At 44.3% G+C, this 18,630-nt stretch overlaps 1 protein-coding gene across 2 annotated transcripts in view; it reads left to right on the forward strand.

The window, feature by feature from the left end:
• slc9a5 (solute carrier family 9 member A5) overlaps nt 1-18,630 on the forward strand; it is a 253,177-nt gene that overhangs the window by 216,984 nt on the left and 17,563 nt on the right. The window contains exons 11-14 of one of the 2 annotated variants that reach the window (XM_067997800.1): nt 7,225-7,310; nt 8,900-9,026; nt 12,195-12,389; nt 13,865-13,937. In XM_067997800.1, the coding sequence (XP_067853901.1) occupies nt 7,225-7,310; nt 8,900-9,026; nt 12,195-12,389; nt 13,865-13,937 (481 nt within the window). The remainder of the gene's footprint in view (nt 1-7,224; nt 7,311-8,899; nt 9,027-12,194; nt 12,390-13,864; nt 13,938-18,630) is intronic. The other variant, XM_067997801.1, reaches the window with a different exon arrangement.

Below are 18,630 nucleotides of genomic sequence, written 5' to 3' on the forward strand. Positions count from 1 at the left end.
CTGAAATTCAATATGGGTAACACCCATGACAAACCCTCAGACACCCTTGTGCACCCCCTTCATGCTGACGAGACGTTTGCCTTACCCTGCCTACTGCACATATGTGATGCATGCCCTGTGGCTGCAGCACAGGTGGTGGCAGGTTGAGTGAGGCTGGCCGTGAGGGAGATGCACGAGAGGGTGAGTATGGGATGGAGCCATGAGATTGTATGAGGATTGGGTCGCGTGTTAGTGGCAGGATGAGTACTGGCGAGGTGAGTAGGTGGAGGTAAGATGAGGATGGGGTGTGAGTGGGCATGAAGGGTGATGTGACAGAATAGTGTTGGCGGTGCCGAAGGAGATTTGGGGTGGGGGCAGTGTTGTGGCAGACGGAGTGTAGGGGAAAGACTTCGTGTTCTCACTGTGGCTGACCTACTGAGGTCATTGCAGCGCCTCCTGCACTGTATGCAGGTGGGCGATATGTTGGTGGCGCAGGTGACCCCCTCTGCCACCTCGAGCCAGGCCTTCTTGGTGGCAGAGGCAGGCCGCTTCCTCCCGCCCGCCGGGGGGAAGATCTGTGTCCTCCCCCTCCTCCTCACCCCATCTGATGATACCTGGGGTGAGGCATCATTAAACTGGGAGCAGCCTTCCCCCTGGGCTGCTCCATGCTGCAATTTGTCCCATTGGTTGCAGCATCTGTCAGTGGAGGACTGCCCCTTTAACTCGAGAGCCTCCAGCTGACAGATCGTACTGCGCATGCGCAGCCCGCCCGACGCGCAGGCCAGCGCCGTGGACCCCGGAGGAGCAGGTAATTGGATCCTATTAATGGGTTGCCTGCTACGATCGCGTGGGCAATCCACTAATTTCGCCGTTCGCGTTTTCGACGCTCCCGGAGGACCACCCGCTGGGAACCCGCAGGCCTGCTAAATTCGAGCCCCTTGCCTTTAAGAGATTAGGGCTCCCCTTGCTGGTGAAAAGTGTGAATGTCCTTGAATCCTCGTCTCAATGCTGATGTGCAATGTTGCTTTCAGCTAAGTACTGGGGCCAGACGAATGTCTCGTCCTGCCTGCGCAGGAAACACCAGGCACGGGTTAATTGCGGATCGCGTTACCCGCGCCCGGTTTATGGCCTAATTCAATTTAACCCCCCCTATCTTTAGTCATCCAGGGAGCTCTAGCTTTGGATGCCCTTCATTTCCCCCTCGTGGGAATGTGTCTACTCTGTACCTGAAGCAACTCCTCCTTGAAGGCCTCCTATTGTTCAATCACTGTTTTGCCAACCAATTTTTGATTCCAATATATGTTTATATGTGTATATTATGTGCATGGTTAACTGAATACAACCCATCAATTTGTGTATAAAACGAGCTGGATTAATTTGTCCTATCCCCTCAGTCTAGATAAACTGTTTTGATGAACCTCACAATTCCAGTGACTTTCTACTTACATAACCTCAATTTAATTATGCACCACTTTCATTCATCCTCATTTACATTTGCAGTTTTCTGCCAACAGCTCCAAGATCAGCTGCAAACTTGTAACGTTACCACAGTGGGGCAGTTGCCATTGGAGGCAGCACACACCATAAAAGTAGGTTGTTTCCAGCAAGGTCTCTAATAGCAGCACCATCTGCAATGTAGGTTCTACCAGTCGCAGCAGAAGCGCTAGAAGAAATGGCTACTTGTGGGCTAAGCAGCTGAAGTGCTTCCCGTGCCTTCATACAGCAAAGTAGGTGACATTCACACCAGGTCTGATTGCCCCGATGGTGCGCAGTCCTATCCTTGCTGTACCCTCCAACATCATGATGACGTCCATTGTTTTAAAGTCAATATGGTTGCTGTGGAAACCACCCTGCAATATAATAAGTCGTGGCTTGAACAGCTACAAACTGGAAGTAAGGATTGCAGAACCATTTCAGAAAGCAATTCTTCAATATAAATGGCCCATTATACTTCATTTATAACGGCTCCTATACTTGTGGTCTGGGTCCTGCTCCACAAGAAGCCAATTTCTTGAATTCAGGCCAATTGTAGTGGCTTGTGAGCACTATTAAACATTCTTGCTCTTGTGCATACATTCCCTCAGAATGCGTTATCATTCAATAGCACAATATCATATATGCCATCACATTGCTGTATGATCCATCCTGGGCACATAATCCAGATACAAAACTGACTTCCTGGGAATGGATCTCTGGCAAACTAGTAAGGCATCAGCATGCTGCATCTTTTTCCATTGCTCTGATTTTGCTTAATTCAAGACAAAAAGCCATTGGGATAGATTTTCAAACTTTCCACTGGACGTAAAACTCAGGTTGCAGATCGACCGTCCGCTGCAGATCATCCAATTTCTATTTCCATTGAATTCAATGGTAATTAAAATCGGACGGTTTCTACAACAGGCAATCGAACCGTAAGGCCAGTTTTAGGCCCATGCAGCAAGTTGAAAATCTACCCCATGTGTTCATATTGTACATTGGGGACTAGATTTCAGCTGATTTCAGGACTGTCTCAGTTCCCAAAATAAAATGTGCCTGCCCTGTTCCCGTAATCTCTTTAACCCCCTTTCAGCCACTTGTCTATTCTATTGTTAAATGTTGACGTGGTCTCTTCCTCAATCACTAACTCTGGTCGTGCATTCCACAGCCTCACAACCCACTGTGTTAAAAAGGTTTATCCTGCTTTCTGTCCTAAATGTATTACATTTAAACTCATGTTCATGTCCCTTTATTCTTGACCCCTTAACCACCGGGAACCATCTGTTTCGATTTACTCTGTTCCATCCCTTCATAATTTTAAATACCTCTAACAAATCACTCCATAATCTCCTCTGTTTTAATGAAAATAGCCACTTTTTTCAAATCTTTTTATTTCGTTAGGTCAATTCTCTTATTGTTGTAGTTAATAAAGTTGGCACTGCCTTTTTTGGATGGAATTTGTTCTAAAATATCGATGACATATTGTTGAGATCACCAACAGCACTCTTTTCTCAAATGGTTTTCAGTTTGTCAAAAAGCCAATGTAATGTGTAATGGAATCCTGTTGCATTGAATAAAATAGGATGAAGGAAAAACAAAATTGTAAAATACTTGTATATGACAATGACATTACTGACCATGCAAAGATCAAAACCTGGGCTTAGAAACAGAACATTGACAAGAATTTACTTGTAAAATGATTGTATCCACGTAGTTTTACATGCCCCAAAAATTATGATTAAAATGGACAATTTTAGGGTAAGCCCATAGCATTGGATGTTGGCAAAGCACTGTTGGTATTCTTCAGAGAGAAAACTTCTGATCTCAGGTAGGCTGTTGAAGCAAGATGTTCCACACTGGCAAATTCTACCCAACAGAGAGGCAGAAAACATCAGATGCTGGGTTCAGTTAAGTTGGTTACAGTGTGAAATTTTCAGAAAGGTGGGAGCAGGTCATTTGCCCATCTTTTTGGCTGGCTAAGCGTGTGTGACACTGGTGCACCTCAAAAGAAGGGAGATTTGTTTTTCTTCCTTCTCCCCCCTTCTTCCGTCCTCTCCTAAAGGTTCTACAGGTAAGAAAGTAGCAGCTCTTCATTACCTCAGCTAACCTCTTCATGTGTGCTTATCTCCTTTTCAGGCGATAGGCAGTCAACCAATATCTACTATAAGCCCATCAACTCCCACAGCTACCTTGATTACACTTCCTCCCAGCCCGCTTCCTGTAAGGATTCGATTCCATTCTTCCAGTTTCCTCAATGCCACCTTCCACACCAGTGCTTCCGATATGACTTCCCTTTTTCTCAACCGAGGATTCCCCTCCACTATGGTTGACAGGGCCCTCGACCATGTCCGTCCCATTTCCCACACTTCTGCCCTCACCCCCTCCCCTCCCTCCCAGAACCACGAGAGGGTCCCCCTTTTCCTCACCTACCACCCTGCCAGCCTCCACATTCAACGTATCATCCTCCGCCATTTCCGCCACCTCCAGTGTGATGCCCCCACCAAACACATCTCCCCCTCCCCTTTCAGTATTCCGAAGGAACCGTTCCCTCCGCGAAACCCTGGTCCACTCTTCCAACACCCACTCCCCTTCACCTGGTACCTTCCCATGCAAGCGCAGAAGATGCAATACCTGCCCTTTCACCTCCTCCTTTCCCACCATCCAGGGCCCAAACACTCCTTCCAGGTGAAACAGCGATTTATTTGTATTTCTTTCAGTTTAACATACTGTATTCACTGCTCACAATGTGGTTTCCTCAACATTGATTTCAGTAACATAAGATCATAACCACTGCTCCCATTTTTTCGGACACCAGGGGTTCGATTTTACCGTCGGGTTTCCTGTGCGTTTCCAGCGGGGGGGCCCCGAAAATCCCGATCCCCAGGCACATGACCGGATCGCGCCACGATCCCGCCCACTTCCGGGTTCCCCGATGACGTGCGGGGGTGCGTGCGTAGCCCCCGCTGGTGGGAATCCCGCAGGCAATTAAAGCCAGCGGGATGCCACTTGACAGTATTTATTTCGCTTGTTCAGGTCATTAACTGTGTGTGATTTTGGAGAAACATGGGACTGTTTCACACACTGGGGGAAACAGTCCTAGTTGAACTGGACGTGTTGCAGCCGTCAGCCTGTGGCAGCTGCAAAGGTCCATTTGACAGGTTGGGGGGGGAGACCCTCAACCATTGCAGGAGGCCACTCTGTCACTTGGGACAAAGTGTGGCCTCCACCACCCCCCTCCTGACGGTCAAAGTCACCAACCTGCACACTCATCCCGGGGTCCGGAGACATGTGCCTACCTTGCGGACCCCCTCAGATGTACATATTGCGGATGGGGGCCGTCGTAGCTGCAGTCATGACCCCCTCGGAGGGCGAACAGCATCACCAGCCTCGCCACCCACGCCGTCCACCTCTGACATGTGGAGCTCCACAACAGAGTGCTGTGACACATCCACCTGTACAGCAGGAGGGAGGGCTACCGCAGAGAGAGACGCGTCGCAGAGGGCACTACCCTCGCCACAGGGTCCACAGACCGAGGCGCAGCTCCCCGGACCTCTCCGAGCAGCAGTGCACACCGAGGCGCAGATTCACTCGACATGTAGTCGTGGACATCTGCAGCCTCTTTCATGCCGAGCTGCTCCTGGCTGGCCCCAGCACCATCTGCTTACCTGTCGCTGCCAAAGTCACCACTGCCCTCCACAGCTTCTCCTCCGCATCCTTCCAGGGTGCAGCCGGGTACACCGCCGATGTCTCTCAGTCATCTGCGCGGAAGAGCCCTGCAAATACACCTGCACCTACTCTGCAGTGACACAATGGGTGGCATCAGTGGTGGGTCCTCATACTGATACCCAGGAGCAAGCATTATTGCACAAAACAGACAGGATTCACGGAGACATGGCAGTGGTGGTGCCAATATAATGTGTGATGTGAGTTGTTCTGAAATTCAATATAGGTAACACCCATGACAAACCCTCAAACACCCTTGTGCATCCTCTTCATGCTCACGACATGTTTGCCTTACGCTTCCTACTGCACATATGTGATGCATGCCTTGTGGCTGCAGCACAGATGGTGGCAGGTTGAGTGAGGCTGGCCGTGAGGGAGATGCACGAGAGGGTGCGTATGGGATAGAGCGATGAGATTATATGAGGATTGGGTTGCGTGTTAGTAGCGGGGTGAGTACTTGCGAGGTGAGTAGGTGCAGGTAAGATGAGGATGGGGTTTGAGTGGGTATGAGGGGTGATGTGACAGAGTGGTGTTGGCGGTGCCGAAGGAGATGTGGGGTGGGGGCAGTGTTGTGGCAGACGGAGTGTAGGGGAAAGACTACGTGTTCTCACTGTGGCTGACCTACTGCGGTCATTGGAGCGCCTCCTGCACTGTATGCAGGTGGGCGATATGTTGGTGGTGCAGGTGACCTCCTATGCCACCTCGAGCCAGGCCTTCTTGGTGGCAGAGGCAGGCTGCTTCCTCCCGCCCGCCGGGTGGAAGATCTCTGTCCTCCCCCTCCTCCTCACCCCATCTGGTGATACCTGGGGTGAGGCATCATTAAACTGGGAGCAGCCTTCCCCCTGGGCTGCTCCATGCTGTAATATGTTCTATTGGTTGCAGCATCTGTCAGTGGAGGACTGCCCCTTTAACTAGAGAGCCTCCAGCTGACAGATCGTACTGCGCATGCGCAGCCCGCCCGACGCGCAGACCAGCAGCGCGGAGCCCGGAGGAGCAGGTAATTGGATCCCATTAGTGGTTTGCCTGCTACGATCGCGCGGGCAACCCACTAATTTCACCGAGCGTGTTGCCCACGCTCCCGAAACCCAACCCGCCGGAAACCCGCAGGCCTGGTAAAATCAGGCCCCATGTGCTGGTAATAGTTCTGCTATTGCCATTTACAGCTCCTCTAGATCCCACCTTTTTGTTTCTTTACTTGTCCCATTACCACCCCCTTTGCCTTGCACCATCATCCCTTTTGTTACTTAATCACTCCTGCCCTCCACCCTATCACAGACATTCCCTTTTGTTCTTTCCTCCTCTCCCCTCCCCCCCCAACTTTCCCTGGCTCTGTACTTACTTAAAATTTTTACTAATTCCAGTTCTGACGATAGGTCATCGACCTGAAACATTAACTCTCTTTCTTTCTCCACAATGCTGCCTGACCTGCTCAGCTTTTCCAGCATTTTTTGTTTTTATTTCAGATTTGCAGCATTCGCCGTATTTTGCTTTTGTTCTTCATGTGTGCATCTGGACACTGAATGAGAGCGAGTTATTTTCAATCATGGGGAGCACCATAACCAAGCTGGATTCTATCCTTACCTGATGTTCATACACATGAATTTCCCAACACAAGTCCCTGAATCAGGCACGGGAATTGTGACTGATTTTTTTCTTCCTCTCCCTAGCCCAGAGTGCTGAGCCTATTTATAAAGGGGCCATCACTAGCCCAGCTCAAGAACAGCTAATTCAGCACAGATCTGAGGTCGAACCTTATTTCTCTGGTCCGTATGGTGCAGAGCATTTACCCACTGCACTGTTCAGGAAATAAATTAATTTTTCTTTTCGTCACTTCTACATCTTTAACAAGTAGAAATCAATTTACTGTCTATCTCAGTGGATAAATACACTGCCTGCTTTAGTTCTGAGCCACACAGATCAGGAAGGTCTCAGTCCTGGATATTTAGTAGCTAAGTATAAATTATTTCCTTATTTTCTATTGTGAGACAAAGGGAATATATTTAGCGACCTGTTGAAAGCAAAAGTAACTTTGTATTTTCTTTTAAGGGAGGTCACATGTCATCAGGAAAATTCTCATTTGCATCTATGCCAAGTAGAACATCATTCTCTGAAACATCCGTAACAAACCTCTTGTGAGTACAAGTCATCCTGTTTGCACGAGTTTCTTTCTGTACTTCAAAGCAGGAGAGTTCAACATTTTTCCAGTTTGCATTCGGGAACACGTTGAGCATTCTCTGGTCAGATATGCAGGTATGTCTTCCTCTGAGTGCTGACTGACAAAGAGAGGGTGAGTATAAATTTTTTCACTCGTATCGACTGGAGAAAAAGCAGTCAGGTACAATGGAGACATCATATAATCTTCCAACAATCATACAGTTCCAGGTCAGGTTATTTTGTTAACTAGATTAAATCTAGTTCATAAATAGGGAAAAAAATAATATTTATGTGTAACCAAAAGATCTATTAACAAATCTTGTGGTATTGTCAGGTTTTTTTTTTGACAGGGTGAATATTTTTTTAAAATTCGGTTTTGAATATATTTCACATTGAATATTACACAGTATGTTATAGTAATGAACTCTATAGCCATAATAATCATAAGAATGAGAACATGGCTAATTGTGGTATTTTCTTGTGTCTAGTATTTACGTGAAGCTGAGATTTAATGACCAATATCTGTACATGAGTTTTGTGACTAGTTTCCATGATTTATTGAACCATGTAAACACAAACAATCTATTTACTGCCATCAGATTTCATTGACTACATTTCATGATGTCCCAGTAATGATTACTTAATGTGATGTTTCAGAATTCACAAAGCATTAGTCATTAAAAAAATTAGTTGATTCTACACAATTTGCCTCGACACAACTTTGTGCAAACGGGATCAATGTGATACTGGCCCTTCCTCCAATCAGTACCATCTGTACACCATTTGGCTTTTGCCCCACATTCCACATTTGTGGTATTCCAAAATGGAACCAGTAAATTAGTGCCAATAGGTGGCATATTTAAGAGAAATTTTCTGCTGCAGATTCTTGCACCTCACGTTACTAATACCTCAGTAATGTTCAAAGCAACCATCCATTTTAGAAGCTGCTAGCTGTTTAATGTAGGATGTTTTCATCAACAGACAGGAGAAAAAATGGATGCCACCATCCTTTTCCCACTATCCCACTTCTGCCCTATTTTCCATTAAAGTGATTTTAATAGACATGCCTTCAGTGTGGCAATGTTTGCCTCATTGTAAAATGAAGCTAAAAACAAAATGGAAAAACAATTGCATATGGGGCATCAAAATTAATGTTTTCAATGCCTTATTGTTCCTTAAATGTCTTGTTCTATTTGTAACTTTCAGCATTATATTGATTTGAAGCAGCAAGCTAATTTTTGGACTGTGCATAAAATTTTTAAAACTATTTCAGTAAATGACTTAGAATTACAGAATCAGTTGTTTAGTTTAATTTCCATATTCTCCTTCTCCTGGTTTTATATTTTCTGCTTCCTCTGGGAGGCTGGCTGAGTAGGTCACAGACCCCCTCTGTGATTGTTGATGTCTGCAGCCTGGCAGTGATCTATCACCTCCTGTCATGGAGGTTGCTGGTGGAGTTAAGAATCCTCCAGAGCTGCGGCCCAGTTAACTGCTACAATGTTGCACTAATTTTAAAAAAAGACATTGAATTTTATTATAGTGCATGATTTTTGTTTATACATCTCAGGAGGGAAAGCGGCAGTGCAGTGTGTCTAGACTTACAAGTGATTGACACAGTGAGGAGCGGCAGAGATCGGGAAGACACAGTGATGCACCATGTCTTAAGAGAGAACCTATACAAGCCAAGGAGAAGGGTAAGATACTTTTAGAATGTACAGGGAAAAACTGAGAAATAGCAATGGGACACATATCACCCAATGCCTAAGTTATTAAGTATAGTGATAATTACCCATACAGCACAGAAAGAGCTTAGGTTTGATCTATGGTCTGTTAGCTGATTTTGGCCACGAGGCAATGAGGTTGCCACAGTTGGCCTCGGTGTCCTAAGGCTAGGGAAAGAAAAATAATTTAGGATTCCTTTTATGATTGCTATCCAATAGGTTCTGCTCAGCATGTATTGTGAGAAGAATTGTTTTTCCTTGTTGTGTATACATACCCATGTTGTAACTACGTAAATGTGCCCAAATGTATTCATTCGAATCCCCCACCATCAACATCCTAAGGGTCACCATTGACCAGAAACTTAACTGGACCAGCCACATAAATACTGTGGCTACAAGAGCAGGTCAGAGGCTGGGTATTCTGCGGCAAGTGACTCACCTCCTGACTCCCCAAATCCTTTCCGCCATCTACAAGGCACAAGTCAGGAGTGTGATGGAATACTCTCCACTTGCCTGGATGAGTGCAGCTCCAACAACACTCAAGAATCTCAACACCATCCAGGTCAAAGCATCCCGCTTGATTGGTACCCCATCCACCACCCTAAACATTCACTTCCTTCACCACCGGCGCACTGTGGCTGCAGTGTGTACCATCTATAAGATGCAGTGCAGCAACTCGCCAAGGCTTCTTCGACAACACCTCCCAAACCCATAACCTCTACCACCTAAAAGGACAAGGGCAACAGGCACATGGGAACAACACCACCTGCATGTTCCCCTCCAAGTCACACACCATCCCGACTTGGAAATATATCACCATTCCTTCATCATCACTGGGTCAAAATCCTGGAACTCCCTTCCTAACAGCACAGCAGGAGTACCTTCACCACACGGACTGCAGCGATTCAAGAAGGAAGCTCACCACCACCTTCTCAAGGGTAATTAGGGATGGGCAATAAATGCTGGCCTTGCCAGCGACGCCCACATCCCATGAACAAATTTTTTTAAAATTCAAAGACAATGCAGGCAAATGTCATAATTGGTGAAATTTAGGACAGAAACTCTTTAATCTGCAGATAGCCCAAATGTTTTTGGCTTTTTAGTATTTCTTTCCCCTTTTATTTAAGGTCCACACAGTCACCATTCACTTCCAACAAAGAGAGTGGGGTTAGGCATATCCCTCACTCTACCATTACCAACAAGCCAGGGGATCAACCCTGGTTCAATGAGGAATGTAGAAGAGCATGCCAGGAGCAGCACCAGGCGTACCTAAAAATGAGATGCCAACCTGGTGAAGCTACAACACAGGACTACATGCATGCTAAACAGCGGAAGCAACATGCCATAGACATAGCTAAGCGATTCTACAAGCAGCGGATCAGATCAAAGCTCTGCAGTCCTGCCACATCCAGTTGTGAATGGTGGTGGACAATTAAACAACAAATGGGAGGAGGATCTATAAACATCCCCATCCTCAATGATGGCAGAATCCAGCATGTGAGGCAAAAGACAAGGTTGAAGTATTTGCAACCATCTTCAGCCAGAAGTGCCAAGTAGATGATCCATCTTGGCCTCCTCCCGATATCCCCACCATCACAGAAGCCAGTCTTCAGCCAATTCGATTCACTCCACGTGATATCAAGAAACAGCTGAGTGCACTGGATACAACAAAGGCTATGGGCCCCGACAACATCCTGGCTGAAGACTTGTGCTCCAGAACTAGATTCCAGCATTTTCCTGACTACTGATGTCAAATTAATTGGCCTGTAGTTCCCTGTTTTCTCTCCCTCCTTTTTTGAATAACGGTGTTATGTTTGCTACCTTCAAATCCACTGGGACCGTTCTAGAATCTAGAGAATTTTGGAAGATCACAACCAATGCATCTACTATCTCTGCAGCCACCTCTTTTAGAACCCTAGGATGTAGGCCATCAGGGGATTTGTCAGCTTTTGGTCCCATTAATTTCTCCAGTACGTTTTCTTTATTAATATTAATTACTTTAAGTTCCTCACTCTCATTAGACCCTTGGTTCCCCACTATTTCTGGTATATTTTTTCTGTCTTCTACTTTGAAGACAAACACAAAATATTTGCTTAACGTCTCCGCCATTTCCTTATTCCCTATTATAATTTCTCCTGTCTTAGCCGCTAAGGGACCCACGTTTACTTTTGCTACTCTCTTCCTTTTTACATACTTGTCGAAGCTCTTAAAATCTGCATTTAAATTTCTTGCTGGTTTACTGTCATATTCTATTTTCTCCCTCTTTATCAATTTTTTGGTCATCCTTTGCTGGTTTCTAAAACTCTCCCAATCGTCAGACTTCCTACTCTTCTTGACAACATTAAAAGCCTCTTCTTTTAATCTAATACTATCTTTAACTTCTTTAGTTGGCCACGGATGGATCATTTTTCCCGTGAAGTTTTATTCCTCAATGGAATGTATATTCGTTGAGAATTATGAAATGTTTGCCATTGCTTATCCTACTGTCATATCTTTTAATCTAATTTCCCAATCAACCATAGCCAACTCGCCTCTCATACCAATGTAATTGGCTTTGTTTAAGTTTAAGACTCTAGTTTCGGACTTAAGTACGTCACTCTTGAAACCAATGTGAAATTCTATCATATTATGACCACTCTGTCTCAGAGGATCCCTTACTATGAGATTACTAATAAACCCTGTCTCATTACACAAGACAAGATCTAAAATGGCCTAGGTCTCACCAACCCCTCTCTATAAAAGACCAGAAAATTTACTCTTCCATCCAACTTTTTCCTCCATCGAACAGTGGAACCACTTTCTCCTTCCCTCAGTTGTTCCATGAATAGGGATTGGGAACAACATGTTAGGAATCTAGGGCATCACTAGCATGGACATCCATACCCTCTGTCAGCAGACTTTTCATTTAAGTTTATTTTAAAGCATAACATTAAAGAACAAAGCAAACATATATTATTATATAAATCCGGGGTCTAAACTGAGAAATTGCACATGCTGAATCAATTACTGTACTGTAAAGAATGAGGTTCTATACTATTAACGCAGCTTGACAGTTAATAACTTTTTCTATTGTTGGCACTCTCAACATATACTTTGCTTGTTGATTTTATTATGATTAATGTTTATTTCATGTTATACCAGTATCAGGGAAATTACAGTCGCCACTTCATCGCTCAAGGCGAACAAGAAAGGCAAGAAAGGGAAGTTTTCCAACGAAACATGAGAAGTCGTCTTGAGTCGTTCAAATCCACCAAACATAATGTATATTCTTCAAAGAACAAATGCAGGCATAAGAAAGAGCACAAGTGTCAAAAAAAAGCAAGTTTCTTTTCAATTGTACGTACTCGGGATTACATTTTAAAGCCTTGGATCTTTTTCAGGAAAAAAAAGTTTTCCACATTTGTTGCTACAGGAAAAATATTCCACTTGAAAGGAAATGAAAGTGGGTTTGACCATACAATTTTTCTACTCTACGAGAATATTTTCTTTCATTTTAATGAGTGGTAAGCTGAATCATGCATTAAAGTGGGATGCTCCGGGCTCAAAGAATGTGAAAGAAACAAAGCTCCTTTTAGACTGCGTTCAGTTTTAGTTTAGTTTTATAGCAAGATAGTTTTTACATACAACAATGCTTCCCAGAAAGGTTATAAAGTTCTTTCTCTCTCTTTCTTCAAATGATCTTGTGTATGTGCAGATTAAATCAAGTCCTCCAATGACATTTATGAAGTAAGCCATTTTCCTCCTCCAATGGTGTACCATCTACTGCAAACAATTAGTGAAGCTAACTTTGCCCTGCAGTCTGCAAAGGTCTAATCAGTTACTGTTAGAATACATATTGTTCTGATTGAATGAATATTTTATGATCCTAAGAGCAATCTCAACTGGCAAGCCTCTATTTCCAAGATCAAAGCAAGCACCAGGTATTTTTGGCATTGATGCTAACCTCACAAGAATTAGGTGACATTTCCATTCTGCCTACTTTTAGTCAAGGTCTCTGAGCTGAGGCTCTCAGAGCAGCACCAGAAAACAGAAAATGTTGAAAATGCACAGTAGGTCAGTCTGGATCTGAGAAGGATGTCTTAACCCTTCATCAGAACTGGTTTAATTCTGTGAACTACGGTCAACAGAACACTTTTTGAGACAGACTGATTTCAATTTTCTTCATTTTGAGCCATCAAAGAAAGAATCTTTTGGGGCAATTTTAACCTAACTCACCTGGCAGGAAACTGACTGGATCGGGTGGAATGCTGGATTTACATCCCACTCAATATTACTGTCCATTGACTTCAAAAGGCGTTGCACCCGATCCCGTCAGTTTCCTGACTGGCGAGTTAGGTTAAAATTGCCCCCAAAGTCTTATGTCTATTGTTTCAGTTAATATTTAGCCAACTGTCTCCATTTATTTTGAATCTCAATGGGTTGCATTCAGTCAGTCACCTCTATTGTGCATGGTGTAAGTCAGCATTCTCTTCTTCTCTCCCCCCATTTTTGTGTGTGATGTGCCATTAAAAGCTGTGATAATGCACCACTGGAGGCACCAGCTGTATTCGGTTCTAGATTTTGACGGGCTTCTAGCACTAGCCCCCACCACCACACAATGCACAACACTTCATACTAACAAATCAGGTATCATTTTTAAATCCATTCGTTACAAGAACGGACAGCATGTAAGTATGGATACTGGTACAATAAAATGAATAGAATTCTGCTCCCAATCGTAACGTTATGATTTAGTTTGAAAAATCTGTTATGTGTGTTCGTCCAAGTTTTTAATGCTGAATTAATTCAATTCTTTTTGTGGTTTCCAACAGAGAAATACTGACAGTACAAATGGTCAAGTACCTAATGATAAATTGCGACGAAATGTCAGCTGGCATGATACAGGTAAGTGTGTGATTAATTTAATCTATTACAATTCAAAGGTACAATCTTTCCCTCCACGCAGCCTTTCCTGTGTGGTTTCCTGCTGTTTAGTGAAATCCAAGATATTGCACATTGGAGCATTTTTCTTAAACTGCCCGTCATGACATCAATGCTTCATTCATTCACCTTATATAACTGGAGCAGATAAACTGGCAGACGGCCTATATAGTTCAATGCGTCCACACATACTGCTTCAGTTAGCAGTCAATGAGGAGAATGACTCAGGGTTTCTTAATGGAAAAATGTGCTAAACTTAAAAGTGTTTATTCTGTTGTCCCATTTAGAAAAAGGTTTATGGAGAGAAGCCCAGGGCCATCTTTCCAACAGCAGCCTTTTCGATATATTACCCAAGACTTGTAGGATCTCGACTCAGTCAGGTCAAGGATAAGTGAAAGCCTGGAGGGCAGATGAACTCAGCATTAACCTATACATCTTTGTGATCTCTGGAATTGACTGAGAGCAAACCCATAATTTTGCATTTGAAGTTTCTTGAGACCCCAGGATTAACGTAATCTTCATTGTACAATGTTTAAAAGCCTGATGAACTGCTAAAACCTGCCTTTGGAAAGGTTTATGAGTTAAACTGACCATTCTCCCATTCAAGGAGATTGATGCCTCCTAGGACTATATCTTTGACTGGTGGACACAAAATGTACCTTAATTTTATTGTTAACAGTAGAATATGCAGGATAAATTCTTCATAGTTTCCAGTTTACAAGCAATTTATGCGTAGCAAATTGAATTCTCTTGTGCTATCCTAATTCTTAGAGACACAGGCACCACGTTACAAAATTATTAAACAGTCTAAAGAAACATAATGGGCTATAAATTCGGCTGCATATCGTTTGTTTTTTAGGCACTATGCGGCGTCCTAAGGTCCAAAAATGGCGTCTGGGATGTGCGCTGGACGCCATATTGGTGAAGGCATTTGCGCACGCGCAGATAACGAACGCTGATACCATGTAAAGTGAGGAGAATATGTGTTAGATCAGTGGGCAATGCTGATTTAAAGTAATAGATACCATTTTGGCACTGAACGCTCCAGCCAACCACGAACAGCTGAACACGTCGTAGACGGCCTGGAGGACCCCCCCCACCCCACCAGCACTATTTAAAGGGACTATGCTCGATTATTGCTTCTGGCTGCTGATGCATTTGTAACTGTTTTTGGAGATCTCCTATACTTGAATACTATGACTAGGGGACATAGCCTAAAATTTAGAGCCAGGACTTGCAGGAGTGAAGTTAGGAAACGCTTCTACATGCGAAGATTGGTAGAAGTTTGGAACGCTCTTCTGCAAATGACAGTTGATGCTAGCTCAATTATGAACTTTCATTCTGAGATAGATAGATTTTCGTTAACCAAGGCTATTAAGGGATATGGAGCTAAGGCGAGTATAAGGACTTAGATCACAGACCAACCATGATCTCATTGAATGGCGGAACAGGCTTAAGGGGCTAAATGCCACTGCCACTTGCTGCCTCCTATTATGCGCCACTTCTCCTGCAAGAAAGTGGGACCTGTATCGATGAGTGTCCTGCAGGATGTATGGGTGATGTGCCTGTCATGATTGAATAGCTGCCAGTGTGTGTGACCTGTGAGTTGTGAGTGGCTTGCAACTGTGGTAATGTGTGAGAGTGAGAGGAAGCATCTGATTGGAAGAGTTGAGTAATGATTGAAAGAGTTTCTTGGAGGGGGTGAAGGAAGGAGTAGTGTGTGGAGCAGTGGATGCGGCTAGTGGTGCAGTTGGTAGGAGATGCCACTTGACAGTTGACCTCACTCACCTTGACCACCCGTGTCAAAGCATTGAATTTCTTCCTGCACTGCATCCATGTTCATGATGCTGTGCGCCTGGCATTGACTTTGTCGTCTACTGCCTCCCACTGCCTCTTGAGCATATGTCTGGAGGGCCTCTTGCCCCTCCCCTCCCCCCCGCGAGTATAGGATGCCCCTCCTTCTGTCCACCTTTTGCACCAAGGCCTATAGTGCATCTTCAGAGAACCTTGGTGCACTCTCTCTCGCATGCCTGGTACAAACTCAGATTGGCAGTTTGGTGAGGTCTGGCGTGCAGATTGGAGGATGTGGGATTTAGTAGTGTGCAACCTTTATTCAATGTTTTAACATAACTCAACAGTTTGTAAACATAGGGATGGGACCCACATCTGTGGTTTATGTGTGCGATGTCTGATCTCCGTTCAGACTCCGTGCGGGCCCGTTTCTTTTTTTTGCAAATAAGAGGTGCAGGCTGCCTTTAAGAGGTGCAGGCTGCCTTTTAGAGGTGTGAGGCACTCAAGTGATATCTGGGCCCCTCCCCGCCCCGCTAGTGAGAAGTCACTGAACAGCACAGCTTGGCCTGGCTGCTCGCGCTGGAATCAGGTAAGTGAGCAGGCAGCACGAATTTCACGTGCTGCCTTCATCGGAACGACCAGGCGCGGGTTAATCACACACCGTGACCGCCACGATTGGATTCGGGGGTTATCGAATTTAACCCCCAAGTTTTCTTCAGCTAAAACAAAATTGTTTGCAAATTTGGCGTGAATGATTAAGATAATGTCAGGGACACTGTGATAGGACTGCTGCACAAGTGCCAATTTGTTCCAGTTCTGTAGCTGTTGTTCCTGCCTTTGGTGCTGTAACTGGGAGAAAGTCAGAGCCAATGGTCAGTGAAAATTCTTATTGCAGAGCAGTTATCAAATCATAACCAGCTCAAGGATTTCATTGTAGAATGCACAGATTTTTTCCTGGGGTAGGACTCCTTTCACCATTTTTTGTAGACAGCTAAATATAGACAGCAGTATATAAAAGTATGGGCTAATAAATGAAAGTCAGCACGGATTTGTTAAAGGAAAATCGTGTTTGACTAACCTGATTGAGTTCTTTGATGAAGTAATGGAGAGGGTTGATGAGGGTAGTGCGGTTGATGTGTATATGGACTTTCAAAAAGCATTTGATAGAGTACCACATAATAGACTTGTTAGCAAAATTAAAGCCCACAGGATTAAAGGGACAGTGGGAGCATGGATACAAAATTGGCTAGGGGACAGAAAGCAGAGAGTAGTGGTGAACAGTAGTTTTTCAGACTGGAGGGAACTATACAGTGGTGTTTCCCAGGGGTCAGTATAAGGACCACTGCTCTTCTTGATACATATTAATGACCTGAACTTGGGTATAGAGGATATAATTTCAAGTTTGCAGATGACACGAAACTCAGAAATGTAGAAAACAATGTGGAGGATAGTAACAGACTTCAGAAGGACATAGACAGACTGGTGAAATGGGCAGACATGTGACAAATGAAATTTAATGCAGAGAGGTGTGAAGTAATGCATTTTGGTAGAAAGAATGAGGAGAGCCAATATAAACTAAATTGTACAATTTTAAAGGGGTGCAGATACACAAATCTTTGAAGGTGGCAAGACAAGTTGAGAAGGTTTTTAAAAAAGCATATGGGATCCTGGGTTTTACTAGTAGAGGCATAGAGTACAAAAGCAAGGAAGCTATCCTAAACCTTTATAAAACATTGGTTAGGCCTCAGCTGGAGTATTGTGTTCAATTCTGGGCATCACACTTTAGGAAGGATGTCAAGGCCTTAGAGAGGGTGCAGAAGAGATTTACTGGAATGGTGCCAGGGATGAGGGACTTTAGTTATGTGGAGAGACTGGAGAAGCTGGGATTGTTCTCCTTGCAACAGAGAAGGTTAAGGGGAGATCTGATAGAGGTGTTCAAAATCATGAACAGTTTTGATAGAGTAAATAAGGAGAAACTGTTTTCAGTGGCAGAAGGGTCAGTAACCAGAGGTCGCAGATTTAAGGTGATCGGCAAAAGAGACAGAGGCGACATGAGGAAACCGTTTTTTACACAGCGAGTTGTAATGGTCTGAATGCACAGCCTGAAAGGGTGGTGGAAGCAGATTCAATAGTAACTTTCAAAAGGGAAGTGGATAAATACTTGAAAGGAAAACATTTACAGAGCTATGGGGAAAGAGCAGGACTAATTGGATAGCTCTTTCAAACAGCCGGCACAGGCACAATGGGCCGAATGGCTACGTCCTGTGCTGTACCTACTATGATACCCATATAGCACAGATTTGGACATTTCACTGGCATGAAATAGTGTACTACGTATAGATTTTATAAGGTAATAGGAATAGTAGGGTCAATTTTCCAATTGCCATAGCTGGCAATGTTGGATCAAAACGGACAGTTGCAAATCAGAAAAAATGGCGGAGGTCCATATCTCCTCCCATTGTGAGCCATGCATGATCTTCCAGCCAGTCTAAGGTGTTCTTGCCCAAATCCAGCAAGAGTTCACTTTAGTATGATTCTCAACAAGAGTTTTGGCAGCAAGATTTTTTCTTTGCTATAATTAAAATTCTTGAAATGGGCATTGCAGTGAGTATTCCTCTCCTTTTGTGTCATTTGGAGGTTGGAGAAGAAAATGAAAAGAGGGATACAAAGCAGATTCGTTAAAACCGTAGGTGGACTGACCTTACACACTCTTGTCCATGCAGCTGTGTCTATAGACCTAGACACCCTTACCTCAAAATGTTAAAAGCAAACTGTATTTATAGGCTCCACTTCATCAAGGGGGCAGTGACAGAGTTGTGCTTGGCCTGCAGTCGACTCTACCATTGGGATGGAACTGCCAATAGCA

Source organism: Heptranchias perlo, chromosome 16 (genome assembly GCF_035084215.1).
Source record: "Heptranchias perlo isolate sHepPer1 chromosome 16, sHepPer1.hap1, whole genome shotgun sequence".
Taxonomy (NCBI): Eukaryota; Metazoa; Chordata; class Chondrichthyes; order Hexanchiformes; family Hexanchidae; genus Heptranchias; species Heptranchias perlo.